At 37.3% G+C, this 17,395-nt stretch overlaps 1 protein-coding gene across 10 annotated transcripts in view; it reads right to left on the reverse strand.

Moving 5' to 3' along the window:
• Nucleotides 1-542: 542 nt before the first annotated feature.
• The window catches only part of SOCS6 (suppressor of cytokine signaling 6), a 31,933-nt gene continuing 15,080 nt past the window's right edge, over nucleotides 543-17,395 (reverse strand). For 6 of the 10 annotated variants that reach the window (XM_017819568.1, XM_017819561.1, XM_017819565.1 and 3 more), the window contains 2 exons: nucleotides 7,511-7,615; nucleotides 543-6,558 (listed from right to left, as the gene is read on the reverse strand). In XM_017819568.1, coding sequence (XP_017675057.1) covers nucleotides 4,829-6,433 — 1,605 coding nt within the window. In that variant the 5' untranslated portion in view covers nucleotides 6,434-6,558; nucleotides 7,511-7,615 and the 3' untranslated portion in view covers nucleotides 543-4,828. Of the gene's footprint in view, nucleotides 6,559-7,510; nucleotides 7,616-10,583; nucleotides 10,623-15,300; nucleotides 15,503-17,395 lie in introns of those variants that run through there. The other 4 variants (XM_017819570.1, XM_017819569.1, XM_017819563.1 and 1 more) reach the window with 3 other exon arrangements.

Below are 17,395 nucleotides of genomic sequence, written 5' to 3' on the forward strand. Positions count from 1 at the left end.
GTTTATCTTGGATCTTCTGGTTTATTTGTGTGACTTCCCAGGGTTTAAAATTTCACTCCCTTTTTAAAGTGAATCTAAGACAGCATCAAGAGAACATCTGAAGATCAATACCATACATAACTTTCTCTTTTTGAGCTAAATAAGAACTATTTGCTTGCTTAGAAGGCAAGAGATACTATGACACCTTTGAGGTACATCTGGATGACGTGGAGACTTTTGTTACGAATTCTGTACATTTTTAATGGAAAAAAAGCCCACGTAAAATTATCAGAAAGTTAGCTTACAGTACTTATGCAGACCTTTCAAAAATCATATTCCAGTTAAGTCCTGGCAATTTTTTTTTTGTTTTCTTTGAAAAGTAGAAATTAAAATAATTGGTATACAAAAATATTTTGAAAGTCAACAAGTAAAGTTTAAAAAATATATAGTTTAAACTGTAACCACTAAAATTTAAATGTTTGAGTCAGATGCCCAAATTTTACAATGTCTCTCAGGGGTTTTTTTATTTTAGAACATCATTAAAGTATAGAACACTCCACAAATCATTTTGTGAATGAAATTTTTATTTACACACTGTATCCAGAAGCAGATACATAAATCCTTATACAATTATTTTTCAAAAATGTGCAAGAAATTACTATAATTTTGTTTACAAACCAAAACACATTAAAATCAATGGACTTTGGATAATTCACTCTGTGGTGTGCTTAGTACAAATAGTGCACACCAGGTCTGAAACAGAGAAAAGTGTAAACTACAGCAATCTGGATTGCAAGTATTAACTTCATGGCACTCCATCATCACTATAAAAATTCTTTAACCCAACAGGTATTCATAAAAAGTTCTTTTAGAATTTTTCATTATCTGTGTAGAATTTAGAACACTTTCCAGATACAATAATGCCATACTTTTCATATTATGACCTATTATCTGGCCCATTTTTATTTATAAAGAATGCCTGTAATTTTTATTCTTTGCAGTCATAGAAAGATTTTATGAAATTAAATTGGCAATCATTAATGCATCCATATCTTAGCTCAGAATTTGAAAGTTCAGTAATAGAGAAATGCTTCTTATCAGAATCATAGCCCATATATTGCTGGTATGCTGTTTTAAATTCATAATTCCAGTACTCACATAGATGAAATGCATCAAAACAAAATCTGCACAGATTTTCCTTAGCCCAGCAGTCAATATTCACAGAAAGAAATTGGCTTTAACAAAATGCAAAGTCAGCTCATCTGAGAACAATGAGTTTAATTAATAATTGCATTTCTGATCCTTCTGACGGAATTACATTTTGATAAAAAGATGGCATTCACTATGTCAACAGCAGGATAAGTGCTATATCCTTCAAACAGATCAAAGAACACACGTTACTTTCAGTTGTTTATAACACTGGCTTACAAAACAAACAAACAAATAAAAAAAAAAACCACAGAGGAAATTGTGCAAATTTATTATTTCCAAATACGTGTGGTTTAACTCTTCTAATTGGTAAAACAGACAATGTTATCAATAATGTCAATCCTTTCAGATGCTCGAAAAAAGTTTTATTTCATAGTTCCATTTTTAAAAATATTTTTCCATAATTCAATCATAAAAAGCATACTTTTTGAACCCTTAAACTGTTGTGCTGAATAAATAGCCATATTTCTACTCTATAAGGATCACAGTCAGTTAGCTTTTATTCCTAGTGTATCTACTTCCAAAGTTCCCCAAAATATTCTCAATCATTTTCCTTTTATTTGTCAAGGACACTTTGTTCCTCTAATTTTCATGAAGCAGAAGTCAACACAATTTTTGTGGTTATTCTGACTACTTCTAAATGGACTCATAACTAAATGTTACTGTGTTTCTTTTATATTAATCTTTATTATAGGAAATTGTAAGTATCTTTAATGTTTTCAAAGTATTTTTTCTGGGGTCCTTCTCCTGGCTGGCCAGTTACCTCAGCATGAAAAAAATACAGCGAGGTTCTGATTAAAGAAACCTGAAAAATAAGTATTTGTGTCTACTTACTACTGATTTAAAGTATTTTGAGCTTTGTAGAAATATCAGCGTCATTTTTTTATTCGGAAGCAAAGTGCTATGTGGTTCTCACATCCTATACCTCAGCCACTTTAAAGTGTTCCTTTTGTGGTAGCTTTATAGGGGGGTGGGGAAATGACACAGTTAACTTGACCTCATTAAGTTCACAGATGAAGAACAAGCAAGGAAGGCAACTCAGAAACTGGACAGTTGAAACAGTTTAAAGAAAAAAAAAAAAGCAGCAACATTTATGAGTGAACAAACCGAAACTTATAAAGGCATGAGCAAGAATTTTAACATGTGTGTTCTTGCGCGTTTTTCAATTCAGCAGTAAGACCAGGATATTATAGCTTCAAATATTTAAGTTTCAATGCAATGACTGCTAAATTAATGCATGTGGCACAGTATAAACATATGTTTAATGCATTCGATAGTGGTATTAAATGGCAAAGAAAATATTTAATATACTATAATCTTTCAAAGATTCCGTAGAATGCATAGGCCCTCTAGTATGGGGAAAGAATTTTTAAAGTGAAGAAAATGCCAGAGGCTTTCTTCCAAAAGTATGCATCTGAAATCCACAAAAATTATTTTCTTTTTCCTCCTCACAGACAGAATCAGAACACTGTACCATACAATAGGTTATTGTGCCTTTTTGAATAAATTTAGTGATCCTGATTCAGAGGAGGGGGGGACGGGGCATGACTGGATAGGGGGAGAATTCAGTAGAGATAAAAAAAGAAAACAGAATTCACACTTTCATAGATATATCTCCATGGCAGAGCCAACAAATTACATGTATAGACTGCTCTAGATTATTTCACTTTTTAAGTTTAAAACTTTATCAGACTAAAGAGGAAATCCTTATTCTCCCTCCCTTAAAAGCAAAGGCAGTCTTTATCTACCTTTGATTTTCTTTTTTTTATTTTTTAGTTAAACATTATGGTCAAAAAAATAAATTAAAAAAATATAAATTTCGTCTATCAATTCAGGCAACCCAAGATGTAGTGCTACTGCACCACCTTGCAGCAATGTATTCATTCCTAAAGACTCATTTGAGGGGACCAAAAGGCTAGATTAAATAAGGAGAAGAAAATGACCTAAACAAGAAAGCTATATCCAAGATGAACAGCCTTTTTTTCTAAGGTGATGTTTACTGATTAGCCACTCCTACCAGAGACAGGGAATATGACATTCTAAAGTACAAAACAGGGGGGCAGAGGCAGACAAAGCAAGTCTCCCTCCCAAATTAGCTATGACCCTTTTAACAAATAACTCATAAAAGTGATCGAAACATGGGAGAAAGAGAAAAAAAAAACCAATAACTAAAACAAAACAGGAAAATGCCATGGGTTAACCTTGCATGATGAAAATACTACAGTGTAGAACCTGTACTCCCCATTGAAAGTCTTTTTTCCCTACAGAAGGTTAGAATAACTGTAAGCTTTTCAAATGCCAGAATTTTTGACAGATGTCACAAACATTTACTTAATTGATTCAATATTTTGTATGTCAAAACATATTTCATGACAATAAACTGAACATTTCCTCTGGTCACTGTGTATCCAAACATCTTTTCTCAATGATTTGAAAGATGAGAATAGAGCTTTAGAGATGCATTTTAAGCATCTTCCATACAAAATGTTATCGGTCCATTCCTTCCTCCCCAAAGGATATACAAAAAAAGGGAAAATGATCCAAAGGACACTAGTGTATTACTGTAATTTCTGAAGTGAAAAAAAATGCAGAAAAATGAAAAAGAATAAAATTTCAAGTAGCTTGAATATAAATAAGATAGAAATCATCCTATTAAAATTTTTATCCCATCCCCAAAATGGCTTATAATTTATGTTCCCACAATAACAATTCCTAGAATCTTCCTACAAATCCAGGAAATTCCACTCCCCTGCTCCCAAGATGAGGCGGGAAGGAAAAGGCCAAAAAGAGGGGACCTGGTAGGTGTTCATTTATTTAACTGATGTCATGATTAGAAAAGGTAATATTTGACAAGATTCCAATATCACAATTTCCTTATAGGTATTATATATTGACTTTCATCGACTTTTTTTTTAAAGGCCATTTTTAGAGGACAAAACACTGAGACAAGAAGAAGGCTGAATCAACCTTCTTGAACACAGGAGTGTACAGACAATACAAGGCTTAGGAGGAAGGCATTTGTTTTTTTTTCTTAAAGATATGCTGCATAACCATGTTCTTATCACACAGCTCTGTCTATACATTAGGGCATATCTCTATAGGAATTTTCTAATTAGGACACTAGGAAACAGTTATTACTATAGGTGTAAATTCAGTAATTAGAATACCAATATGTTCCTTATCCATGATAATTTTTTTCAAGAGGTTGTTTTAAAGGAAAAAAAATTCCATTCAACAAGTTTCATTTGACTTTTACTTATCGTTGAATACACATGAAATGTGCTTTCAATGCATAAAAATCACAGTGGATAGCAGCAAAGGACTTGGGGGAAATTAAGGAGAATTTGATCATTCACATTGTGATTAATCTGCACATTGATGAAAGATAGCTATTTCACACTTCTAAAAATAAACTGAGATCATTCTTTCCAACAAAACAAAAAAGAAAGCCTCCCAAAATACACAAAACCCCCCAAAACAAACATAAATCCAAATGCATTACTTTTCTTTTACACACAAAAATGAAATATTTTTATGGCAGCAAAAGATTTTGATAATAATGAAAGTCTGTAAACTGTAATTCAATCTCTTTTTGTTGTTGTCGTTCCCAAAGTGCAAGATGCAAGATTCCCGTAAGCTTTCAGTAGTGCTTTTCCTGTAAATAATCCTTCATTTTGTTTGGCAAAGGCAGTTTTTGAATCAGGTCTATTCTGGTGTACTGACGTATTACAAAACGACACAGGTACTGCAAAGAGCGCACCTGCATAAACCGAGACACTGGATTTGTCAGTCTCACTGGGTAAGTGGCAGATCCAGGCAGCCGGGATCTCGAATAGCAGAAAGCTCCATTTTCAGAGTCCCTGATTGAATGTTCAATTAAGTCAACTATAGATGTATGTCCCTCCACATCTGGCTGTTCATAAAAACTAAACCTACCATTTGAGTGTTCAATTCTAGTGTGAAGAGTTTTTCCATGGGAACGAAAACTCAAACTTAAAAGATATCGATCATCAGAACTATCTCGAACGAGAAACGAGCCATCAGGCACATTAGCTAATTTTCCCTCTGCCTCCCAACGTGTAATGGGGCCCCAGTACCATCCTTGTTTTGCAAGTTTTTTCAGTTCTTCTGTCAGACTCGTCACAACCATGGGACCACTGTTCTGTACAGAATCATAGACTCTTCCAACTCCTGGGGCAGTGTTAGGATCAAAATTCAAATGGCAGCGCATACTTTCAGCCACATGGGCATCTGTGCCATTTAATCCACTGAAGTTCCTTTGGATTTGATTATTCTGCATTGGAGGTAGCAAAGGTGAGAGTGGAGGGACATCGCTGTGATTAAGCCTTGGGCTTTGCAACATGACTCCTGTGGTACCAATCAACAAACCATTCACCGTCTGGTCCACAAAGATATCCGGTGCAACGACTACATCCTGATCCACTTGGCTCTCGTCTTCATGGAAAGCATTTCCCCCCACTTGAGAAGAAACAGTTGAAACTTCCATGGGTGAGGAACTATCCAGACAGTAACTACGTGATCCTTCCAAAGGATACATTCCCTCATCTAAAGGCACAGTATACTGAATGTAGTCCTGAGGCATTAATCCGATAACTACAGGCACATGTTCATCAATATGAAGATGCAAGTCTCCGTTCTGAGATTCTGTATTTTTTAACGCACTGTTTTGTTCCTGGAACATGTTTTCTGACTGCAACTCATGGAAGTCCTTTCTAACACCATTCAGTGCTGGGCTTGGATTAGAGGAATGGACCAAGGCCTTGACTTTCACTTCCATTTTGATGCAAGTCTCTTCCGAATTTGTAGGTCGAAGGGGCCACGGAGTTGGACTGTAATGGTGATTACGGAGGGAAGTAGATCTCAGAGGTCTTTGAGCTCGCACATCTTTGAAGGTTATTGGAGCAGATGAGGAAGAAAAGGTGTCATCATCTGCAGAGCTTACAGATGGTGTGCTGCCTTTGCCTTTCTGTTTTTGTTTTGCTGAAAGCCTCCTTTTTAATGTACCCATTAAACTTTCACTTTTTGATCTATTTTTGCCTCCTTTTTCATCTTCACTATTGACTTCACAGCTAGCCAAATCTTTACCATAGCAGCTGCCAAACAAGGAGTCATCTTTTCCAAATTCACTTAAGGATGGCTGCTGAACCACTACAAAGTCACTTTCGTCTTTACTTTTATTTAAGTTAAAGGACTTGCGAATTGTTTTCAGACTAATTTTCTTCATTATGACAAGTTAGCAAATCTGGCTGATCAGCAGTGCTTGCGGTGATATAGCCCTAACACATGCAGAGCAGCTTCTGCTTCATTTACGTGTCTTATCCAGCCTCATTTAACTTCAAGAGCCATTTCCTGGAAACAAATAAAAAACAATTAACTTCAAAGAAATATTTCAAAAATTATCTATAAGGGTTTCCCCCTCTCTAAACAATACAGCAGTCGCAGTACTTAAACAATGGGCATTAAATAAAAGTAAAGATAGAGAGCTGACTTAGAAACCAATCGGGCTCAAAAAATCAATCTGCTACATCTGCCTTGGAGATTTCCACAACTTTTTTCTGCTATCAGCAGGATATTTTTTGAAACATACACACACACTACATCACACTCACAGGCACATATATTTAATCCATGTATACATGTTTTCAAGCACAGAAACATTCTTTCCCAAGGCTCCTAAAAAGTCCCCACATAAATAACTACAGAAGATAAAACTACAGGAGATATTCAACAGGATTCCTGCAAACTGGTTAAACAGTCATTGGCCCTAAAAACATGGTCTTGTAAGTTCATACTTTCTCTACACAAGTTGAGGAATATTCAAAAGGTTACATAATTATAGGAAAACTAATGAAAAAATAGAGGGACATTAACAGCAAAGTAACATATGTTTACAACAAGTCCCCTCCTGAACTTCTTTGAATGAAAAGTAGATTTCCAAACTGGTTTAGGCATATAAGACCAAGTTACAGGCTCTTATTGCCTAGAACTTTTAGAATTTTTATTCCTCCAGTACTTCTGCCAAGACCTAGTGGACACAGCTGCTCAAGTCTCAGTCAACTGCTCCCACCTGGCATCTTGCAGAGTCATGTACCCACAAACTTAACCTTTTGGCTTCTGGGTTTTTTTGTTTCAGGTTTGGCTGTACTTGGAGGGGAGCTTGGTTTGGTTCTTTTTAATGTTAGCTAGACCTTTCAAAGTAAACAGCTCTGCAGAGAGAAGAACACAGGAAAGAGAAGAGAGAGAAGTTGCCACTGCCACAGAAGTATGTGCTACCAGTAGTAGTAGCCATTATTCCACGTACCTCCAAATACGTGTGATGTTAGCAGCACAAACTGCAGCAGCAAGCCTGGCTCCAATCTAAGCATGGCAAGCTCAATCTTTCAAGAAATCTTCCAACCCTGGTGGACTGAGGGGAAAGTAAAACAGTCCTTATGTACATACTTCCCACTTCTCTCCCATGGCATCACAATACAAGCAACAGAAAAAAACTGTGCAATAAACTGAAATAAGTTTTTCAACTAAACTATATGGTTTTCTTAAATAAGCATTCAAAAATTGCATAAAAACATGTGAGGAGAATGATTACTATAACCAAACAGCAGTCCATTGGCTATTACTCTTGTCCTGTCCAACTTTTGTGGTCCTCAAGTACACAAAGGCTAAAGGATCATATTCAAAGCAAAGTAAAAGGCAATGAGAGGCATCTGTGGATTCTGAACTTCAAAATACCCTGAAAAATTTGACGTAAAGCCCTGCTGCTGGAGGTTGGACACTGCTTCATAAAAAGTAAAGCTTGATTTACTTAGATTTGTACACCCTAGTCCTACCTGCAAATTCCCTAGACTATCTGCATCTTCCTGTTTCAAAGACCAGTTCTGACTTTGTCATAACCTCTGATATTTCACAAGTCCATCTTTAGAGCATGCTCAGTTCCTCCCATTTCCTTTTCTTAATTACCAAACTAAATAGCACTTTCCTTGCTTTCAATGGGGAGAAATTAAAAGGTTTCTGTAAACTGATATACTTCCTATCAGCAAAGAACAAACATACCCCAAAAAATTGTTCCCTAAACAAATAAAAGGCTAAGAACCAATTTCTTGCTATAAAACAAATATTAAAACCTTAAAAAAACAGAGCCAGTATTTTATCAGATGTTCAGGTTATTTTCCACTTTTAACACGATGCCTGTTGTACCAAGAGTCATGAAACCCTAAGACAACATCTTCCACGTAAACAATCTGAAGTAGATACTGAGATACGGGTATGACTTTTCAAAGGTTAAAACACTACTTTTGCTTTCCTACAAGTACAGATAAAGGCAGAGTTACATGTCAGTTAAGAGGAGACTCAAAATGTCTTGCTGACCTTCTATTCTTAAACCATTTGGATTTTGCCATCTTACCAATTTACAGTACTCTTTTCATCATAGGTAAGCAAATGAACCTACAAAATGAGTGAAAATTACAACTTCAGGATTCTACACTGCTCCTAAACCAAGTGTTGGTTCATTTGATAAATTTAACTGTGCTTTTGTGTATGTAGTACCGGAAGCCTGGGAACCCTCATATCAGCTCCACCTGTGAAATCCACAATGTTCTCCAACTGCTTCTGACTGACACCCACAAGCTGACACTATTTCTACTTTTCCAGAAATGTTCCCCCATCGTTGTGGAAACTATATCATACTGTTGGCAATTCCTAAACCTAAAAAACAAACAAAAAAACCCACAAAAAAACCCAAACAAAAAACCCAGAACAAAACAAAAAAAAACAAACCAACAAAAAAACCCCCAAAACCAAAAAACAAAAACCAAACCAACAAAAGCAAAAAAAAAAAAAGATGCACCCAACCAAAAAAAACCAATGAAGGACAAAAAAGTAAAATCTGTCTTCCAAGCTAGGGAGAAATTAAAAGAGCATTATTACATTGCTGACTAGGGAAAGAAGAAGCCCCAAACTATGATTCACACATCTTTTTTATCACGTGCTAGTCTTTCTGTATCAAAATGTGGAGTTTTTTTACAAATGAAAATCCAATATCTAAAAATAATCTCAACAGATCAGTCTCTAAGGCAGCACCCAGAGTAGTCAAAACTTTTTACTCAGAAAGCAACTACTGAGCCTGTTTGAGCAAAAAAGTATTTTATGTCTGTCAGCCTACCTTAGTAGCCAACATCTTTATCAAAAAACATGTGTGACTGTCCAAATGGGACTCTTCCAAGGAAGTCAACTGCCCTTGTCCCTGTGAAGGACTTCAATTTGCCAGAAATCAACTGGAAGCATCACACAGCTGGCACAACCCCAGTCAGAAGATTCCTAAAAAACCTGGATGACAACTTTATGGAACAGGCCCTAAGACAGTCGACTCAGGAAGATGCCCCTTCTTGATCTGCTGCTTGTCAACGGAGAGGATCTTGCAAGCGAAGTGGAGATTGGTGGCTGTCTTGGCCAAAGCGACCACAAAGGGATTGAGTTTAAAATTTCTGTTGACAGGAGGAAAATTGCCAACAAAACCTCAACTCTGGACATGAGGAGAGCAGATTTCAGGCTGCTAAGGGAACTAGCAAGTAAAGTCTCCGGGGAAGATGTTTTTGCAGCTTTTTGCAGTTTTTAAACATCACCTCCTAAGGGCACAGGAGCAGGCAATCTTTTCCAAAAATGGAAGGTGTATGTCCAATGGAAGCAAGGTCAGGTCACATGGGAAGAATACAGAGATTCTGCTTGCCACTGTAGGGAGAAAATTCGTGCAGCCAAAGCTCAGCTGGCCAGAAATGTGGGGGACAATGAAAAGAGTTTTTTTCAAATACATTAATGGCAATAGGCAGTATAGAAATATCATTGGTCTGTTACAGGGTGAGGATGGTCACCTCACAAACGGGGACAGAGACAAGGCAGAGGTGTTTAATGCTTTCTTTGCCTCTGTCTTCAACACAGATGATGGACCAAGGGGGTCTCAATGCCCTGAGCTGGAGGACCATGACTGCAAGAATGAGCAACTCATAGTCAACACTGAAATTTTGTGGGATCTGCTGCTCCAGCTGGACCCCTACAGATCTATGGGGCCTGATGGGATTTGTCCAAGAATCCTCAAATTGCTAGCTGATGTCATCACAAAACCTTTCTTGATGATTTTTGAGTGGTTTTGGGAATCCAGACAGGTCCCAGCTGACTGGAAGCTGGCAAATGTTGTCCCAGTTTTCAAGAAGGGAAAGAAGGAGGACCCCAGAAACTACAGGTCTATCAGTCTCACTTCAGTGCCTGGCAAAGTCATGCAGAAGATTATTCTGGGAGGTACTGAAAAACACATGGAGGACAATGCAGTCATTTGTCACAGCCAGCAAGGCTTCATGAGGGGAAAGCCCTGCTTGTAAGACCTGATTTCCTTCTACTTCAGGGTGATCCACGTAGTTGATCTAGGAAAGACAATAGATATAATCTTATTGGACTTCAGTAAAGCTTTTGATACTGCCTCCCACAGTATCCTTCTGGACAAAATGTTATGTGATGGGTGAGCAACTGGCTTACAAGTTGAGCACAAAGACTTACAGTGAACAGGGTTACATCAGACTGATGACCCGTCACTAGTGAGGTCCCACAAGGCTCCATTCTCAGCTCAGTGCTCTTCAACATCTTCATAAATGACTTGGACGCAGGACTTGAAGGGATACTAAATAAGTTTGTTGACTACACCAAATTGGGAAGAGCTGCTGACTCCCTCAAAGGCAGGGAGGCCCTGCAGAGAGACCTTGATAAATTGGACAGATGGGCGATCACTAACCCTATGAACTTTTAACAAGGGAAAGTGCTGGATTCTGCACCTGGGATGGGCAACCCTGGTTGTGAGTATAGACCAGGGAACAAGAGGCTGGAGACCAGCAACTGCAGAAAGGGACCTGGGGGTCCTGGTCAGTGGTAAGTTCAGTATGAGTCAGCAGTGCCCTGGCAGCCAGGAGAGCCAACCATGTCCTAGGGGGCAACAGGCAAAGCATCGCCAGCTGATCGAGGGGGGGGACTGTCCTGCTCTGTTCTGCACTGGGGCAGCCTCACCTTGAATATTGTGTGCAGTTTTGGGTGCCAAAACATAAGAAAGATATTAAGCTCTTAGAGAGCATCCAAAGGAGAGCCACAAGGATGGTGAAGAGTCTGAGGGGGAAGCCTTATGAGGAGTGTCTGATGTCATTTGGTTTGTTCTACCTGAAGAAGGGAAGTTTGAGGAGAGGCCTCATTGCAGCCTACAACATCCTCATGAGGGGAAGCTGAGGAGTAGGCAGTGATCTCTTCACTCTCACAACCAATGACAAAGGCCCAAGGAAATGGCATGAAGCAGAGTCGAAATAGGTTTAAGTTTGGTATCAGGAAAAGGTTTTTCAGCCAGAGGATGGCTGAGCAATGGAACAGGCTCCCCAGAGAAGTCGTGACAGCACCAAGCCTGACAGAGTTCAAGAAGCACTTGGACAGTGCTCTCAGGCACATGGTGTGATTCTTGGGGTGTCCTGTGTAAGGCCAGGAGTTGGACTCAACGATCTAGATAGGTCCCTTCCAACTCAGTATATTCTATGATACGCGTGACTCACTATTTGTACCCTTGAAAATTCCATATGAGGATATAAGAAAGATCTGATGCTCAAATATAAAGCACATAAACAACATGCATCTACCCAGAGTCCAGTTCATTCACACATGAGAAGTTGATAAAAATCTAGTGAGTGACAGTCCGGTCAAAGCTCTCCAAAGTAAACTGAATACACCCACCAATGAGAGCAAGTCTCTAAACAAGTCTTCCATATGAGATACACTCTATGATACCTCCTACACACATTTTATCCAAGACAGGAGAAAATAAATACACCCTGAAGTCAAATACCCGAACTGACCCAGATACTCTCCTTTCTTTGCACATACTTAAAGAATATCAGTAATTCTGCAATGCATATCAATGTGTTTAAAAATGCTGTATAAACAGCCTTCAATAGATGATACTCTCACACTTGCAAGTATAGAATTTTCCACAGTATACATATAAAAGAGCTGAAGCCAAAGAGCCCAGCATGCACCCCTTCCTGGAATACATTAAAATGAACTATGCAACTTCTTCACAACCCTCAGCACAGCAACAGCTACATTAGTATTTTGCACAAATTACGGCATCACTGAAGTCTCCCACTGATGTGCTCTTCCAGTGCCATCTGCTGTACAGTGAATTTAGACAGCCTAACAAGCAACACCTCTAAAAATTTTTCTGGCAGGCATTTGCCACTATAAACAGACTGAACTATGCCAATGTACTCCCAAAGCCTTGTGGCTATGTACGCAGAAACACCTGGAACACACAGACTGAAAATGAGAGATTAATCAAATCCAGAAAGAGAATGAGATCTTAACACATAGAATAACAAGGCAGAATGAGATTCTGACTTATGAACTTTCTTATGAAAGTCTGCATCTTGAAATCTTTATTATTATGCAGGTCGACAAAATACAGGCCTCTGGATAAAAATTACCAAATTACTACCCAGCAAACTCCGTGCTCCCTTTCTGCATAATGTAAACTAAATTTGTACACCTCATTTTGAAGAAGAACAACATTTATTAATCACACACAAATGTGAAGTTATTAATTAAGATAATTAAGGCTAAGACTTTACTTAACAGGCTGCTTCTCAGAAATCTGAAGAGCAGGTCATGCAATCGTATATTAAATATTATGGTGGTCAGCACTGATGTATGAAAAATTATGAAAGTTTTAAATATATATATATATATAAATCAGTTTCAGTAAATCTAATTTGAATACTCCAACACTTCAGAGTAGTTTCAGTTTGATGTTACAAAACAGTTTCAGCAGACTGTAACCACATAGCTATCTGGAAACAGTGTTCACAAAAGTACATCAACAAAAAGCTTCACTATATTTATAGGGTTTTTATTAATTTCTTATCTTTTTCACACTTTTAGGTTAGGCATACTCATTTCCTGAGATAAGTACTATAAACAGTGCTGCCAAAATGCACTACTACAGAAATAAATCAGAATTAACTTTAAAGAGTTGTGACAGAGAACATCGTACTGGAAACATGCAGCAAAATACAACTCATGGCTGAACAAAAAATTGTCCTTAAAATGTTTAATAAAAATACCATCATAAAAATTACTTGGAACTTTTAATCAATGCTATTTCAGATAACTTTCCTAAAATAAATGTTAATCTGCTTACTTATTTCCATAAAGTGAAACAGTTGAGCATTGAATTTGATTTTTTTGAATCCAGAGATGCATCATTCCTGAAAAGTCTGGTTGTCCCTTAGAAATATATAATCTTTATTCTTACCATATCATAAAACTTACACCATTTACAACTTCAATTTACTGTATTTTAATATAATTATTAAGAAAAATAAAAATATCTTGAAAGCAAAAAGGTTTCTGCATTCCTGGGCATGACAAGCACCAGGTTCTCATTGCAATCACATAATGAAGCCTAGTCTAATTATCTGCAGAAGTATGAGGTGTCATTCTCCTGCTGCCCCCAAATTCCCACTGAAATATATTCATGCATTCTTTGGAAGAGCATGTCAAAAACAGCATCTTAAGTAATACAGATTTCAAGTGATATACTTTGGAAATTCATAAGTGTCTAAATTTTCTCCAAAGTTCATATACTTATTAATATGAATTACTAAGAAGTTGTTGTCCATACCTGTTCCCATCAAATTTACTTCAATACTGAAGTCAGTATCACTAGAAGTTGTCTTCAAACCAGTACAGAAAATACCAAACCAAGATATTTCCTTCTACGTATTTTCAGTTTCAGTCTATATGGGTACAGAAACTACACATAAAATACTCATTATGTAAAGATAGATTCAATATCTATTTCAAACACCATCAGTTTCTGATAGAACATACACACTACATGGCAGCTTTTGGCTTTTTCACTACACACGCCCTTATCATACTGAAGATGGTGAGGTTTTTCCCTTCCCTGAGCTTCAAGTAAATTCCTACGTTGTATTGCTTTTTAGTAAGAAGAGTCTTTAAATGAAGCAATCTAAATTCCATTACATATTCGTATACCTTGAAAACAAAAAAAGGTAGATTGTTTTAGCAGTGGCTTGCTTACTAATGGATGAACACCGTCCTGATATGATTGCAAATTTTATAAAAGCCCTTCTGACTTGCATACCTGCTTTTCTAGTTAGTGAGAAGCTCAGATGTACACCTTCACATAAAATTTGAACAAGGAAAAAACAGATGAGAAGCTCATCTGACAGTACATTATACTTACATCATTATACTTACATACTTAAAGCCTCCTATTTTTAAGCTAACTAATCAATGACCTTAACACAGAGTAGATGTTATTCACCACAGATTTAAATTTTTACCATCTAAGATTTGAACAGTTGAGAAAAGTATGGTCAGCTGCTCTAGAGGCCAATATAATTTAACAGGTTTTACAGTGATTACAATTTAATACAAACCAACCAACAGCATTTCATATAGTCATAGAATTTCTCCTATTTTTTTTTCCTCTTTTTACAAAGCTTAAAGAGAAAATAGTCCATGGACACTAATGTTCTAACACAGTATAGAGTAACCCTAATCATGACTAGCAATCTTTAGCAGAGAATAAGCAAAGTACACCTTTGGAAATATGTAGGAAAGGGGGGTAAAATAATAAAAACTTGACACAAAGAAATTATTCTTCACCACCATTAGTGGAATTAAATGTATGCAAAACCAGGAACAGAGCCACTGAAAAAGTCTAAACACCCTAACTGCTTGTCTCTGGTCTGCTGTTGAAAAAGGATGCCCCTTAACATCTGGATTTCCCTGATTTTTTTTTTTATTTTTTCATTTTTTTTCTTTGAACACTACTTAATCCATGGCTGCTTGCAGTAAATCCTGCTCTTCTTTCCCATATTTGGTTGCAGGGCAGAATATTTCTATCTGATTGGTAGTTTTCCTCCGGGGAGTAACTAAGAGTGTTAAATGGCATCTCTGTTATGGCTCATATGTGTATATACAGCCTTGTAACTACAAGAATTTCATCACAACAACAGGTAAAACCAGTTACTAATAGTAACAGACCTCAGCCAAGGTTACATCTCCCCTATCCAAGGATGAGTGACTGGGATGCATGCCTACTTCCGAACTATCGCAGACACCCTAGCCTGGGGTGTGTTAAACTGAAGTCAGCACCAGTTGGTACTGGCTCAAGAATCCATACAGCATCACAATACCAGAGATGCTGTTGGAGAAGGGAAATTCCAGGGGAGTTGGGTGGATGACAGCCAGCAAGCACTTCAGCCATTCCTGCTAGATCTCTCACAAACTAGGAATCAACAACCAACAGGTAACCAAGTAGATTGTACTTTTAATACACTTACTAAAAGATGGGCACAAGTACCACTTTTCATCACTTTCTTTTAAGCAGACATATGATAATACAATATACTACTAATAAATTTTTTCAAGCATGCTGAAAAAATACCAGGAAAAAGAAAGCCACAATTTGGCTCTAAGACCCCGATGAACTAACAGTGAGGAGTAAAGAAGCAAACAAAAATAACCCAGCAGGTCGATGTATGCCAAGCCACTGAAAAAGATAAAAGTGGAACATTTTTGATGAATCAGCTGAGAGAAGTCACTAAAGAAACCTGATGTGTGCATGTGTTTCATTGCAGGGAATCACATCCATTGAGTGCAAATAAACCTTCACTTACAGTGTTCACACAGTTGCGCAGAAGCAGACGAAGAAAGAGAATAATGCTCAGTCAGTCTCTGCTTTCATTTTTTACTATTCTGCAAGACTGTCTATCAGCACGCTGTCTATCAGCAAAAATTTAGTTCCATAAGCAAAAATTAGACTTCCTGGGAGGTGATGCATATGAGAATTCCATTCTGAGTAAGGGTCCATCCCCCTTCTCCATCCTGACGGAAGTTGGATACACCAAAATGTTTCTTCTCCGTTGTCAGGTACAGCAGTACCCTCAGCATGATAACAGGGAGATTTTATGCTTATCCAAGATATTTATGCAATCCTCTTAAACCGTAAGACAGTTATGTTAGGAGTCTGAAAAGTTGTAAAACTACAATGCTCTCTCTATAAACTATCATGCATTTAGCAATACGGACCATCACCACGTTCTGTAAAAAGGAAAAAAAATTAAAACAGTTTTGCTCTAAGATTTGTGTAAAGCTATTTGTAGAAACCAGTACACAGTTTACAGTAATAAACTGCCTTCGGCAAGGAACAGATTCTGTGCCTACGTATTTGAGAACAAGAAAAGCATTTGAAATTAATATAGTGAAAATGAAAGAAAGAATGGAAAAGACACTCAGTAAAAACAAAAAAAATTGCACTTCTGTGCTTCTTTCTATAAAGACGTATGCACAAATGTCTAAATCCTGGAACATGTGTTGAAAAGAACAAAACCTATTTAATTGTATGGATGCAGGTACTAAAACCCAATTCTGAATGCAGCTTTGTTTGTAAATGCCGATGCATTTCAAAGCATAAGTTTAAAAATGCTGTCCATTCATTCAAAGCATACACCAGAAAGACAGAAATAACAAAGCAGACCATTTTCTCAAAGTGATTTTTGTGGTCAGCAATAATCTGACCATTTTTAATATTAGTGACTAACTAATATAACTGTGAGAAAGAGTTTTCCAGTCCTTCCCAAAAAAGGAAAGAAAACACTCGGCAGACATGCAACAGCTAAATATTACCTCTTCACATTGACTTATACTGATTTTGGTTTCACTTTCCAAGTTCAGGCTAGTATTTCTACAGCAAGCAGAGAAACACTGTCCACTGCGTGCAATTTCAAAACACGAACAAAAACCAGCTGAAAAGGGACTGCTGCCAAGAGATATTCTGATGAGGGAAAATAAAACAGGTACCATGAATGATCTTTCCTACAGTGCTATCAGAACAGATATTCGACGTCTCAGGCCAAACTTCTGTCACTGATCAACTCCACAGTACACAGGGCATGTACCAAACAGGCAGTACAGAAATACACCACTCAGTTAACACGGGTACATGTTGCATTATATGTTCATTTCCTGCATCCGGGGAAAAAATGCCAGAAAAAGAAGGAAAGACATTGTGAAGGGAAAGAGGAAAATACAGAAAAAGTAACAGAAAGAGAAGCCTTGTACCATATGGTACCATTGT

The sequence above is a fragment of the Lepidothrix coronata genome, unplaced genomic scaffold, assembly GCF_001604755.1.
Source record: "Lepidothrix coronata isolate B3197 unplaced genomic scaffold, Lepidothrix_coronata-1.0 Scaffold75, whole genome shotgun sequence".
NCBI classification, from domain to species: domain Eukaryota; kingdom Metazoa; phylum Chordata; class Aves; order Passeriformes; family Pipridae; genus Lepidothrix; species Lepidothrix coronata.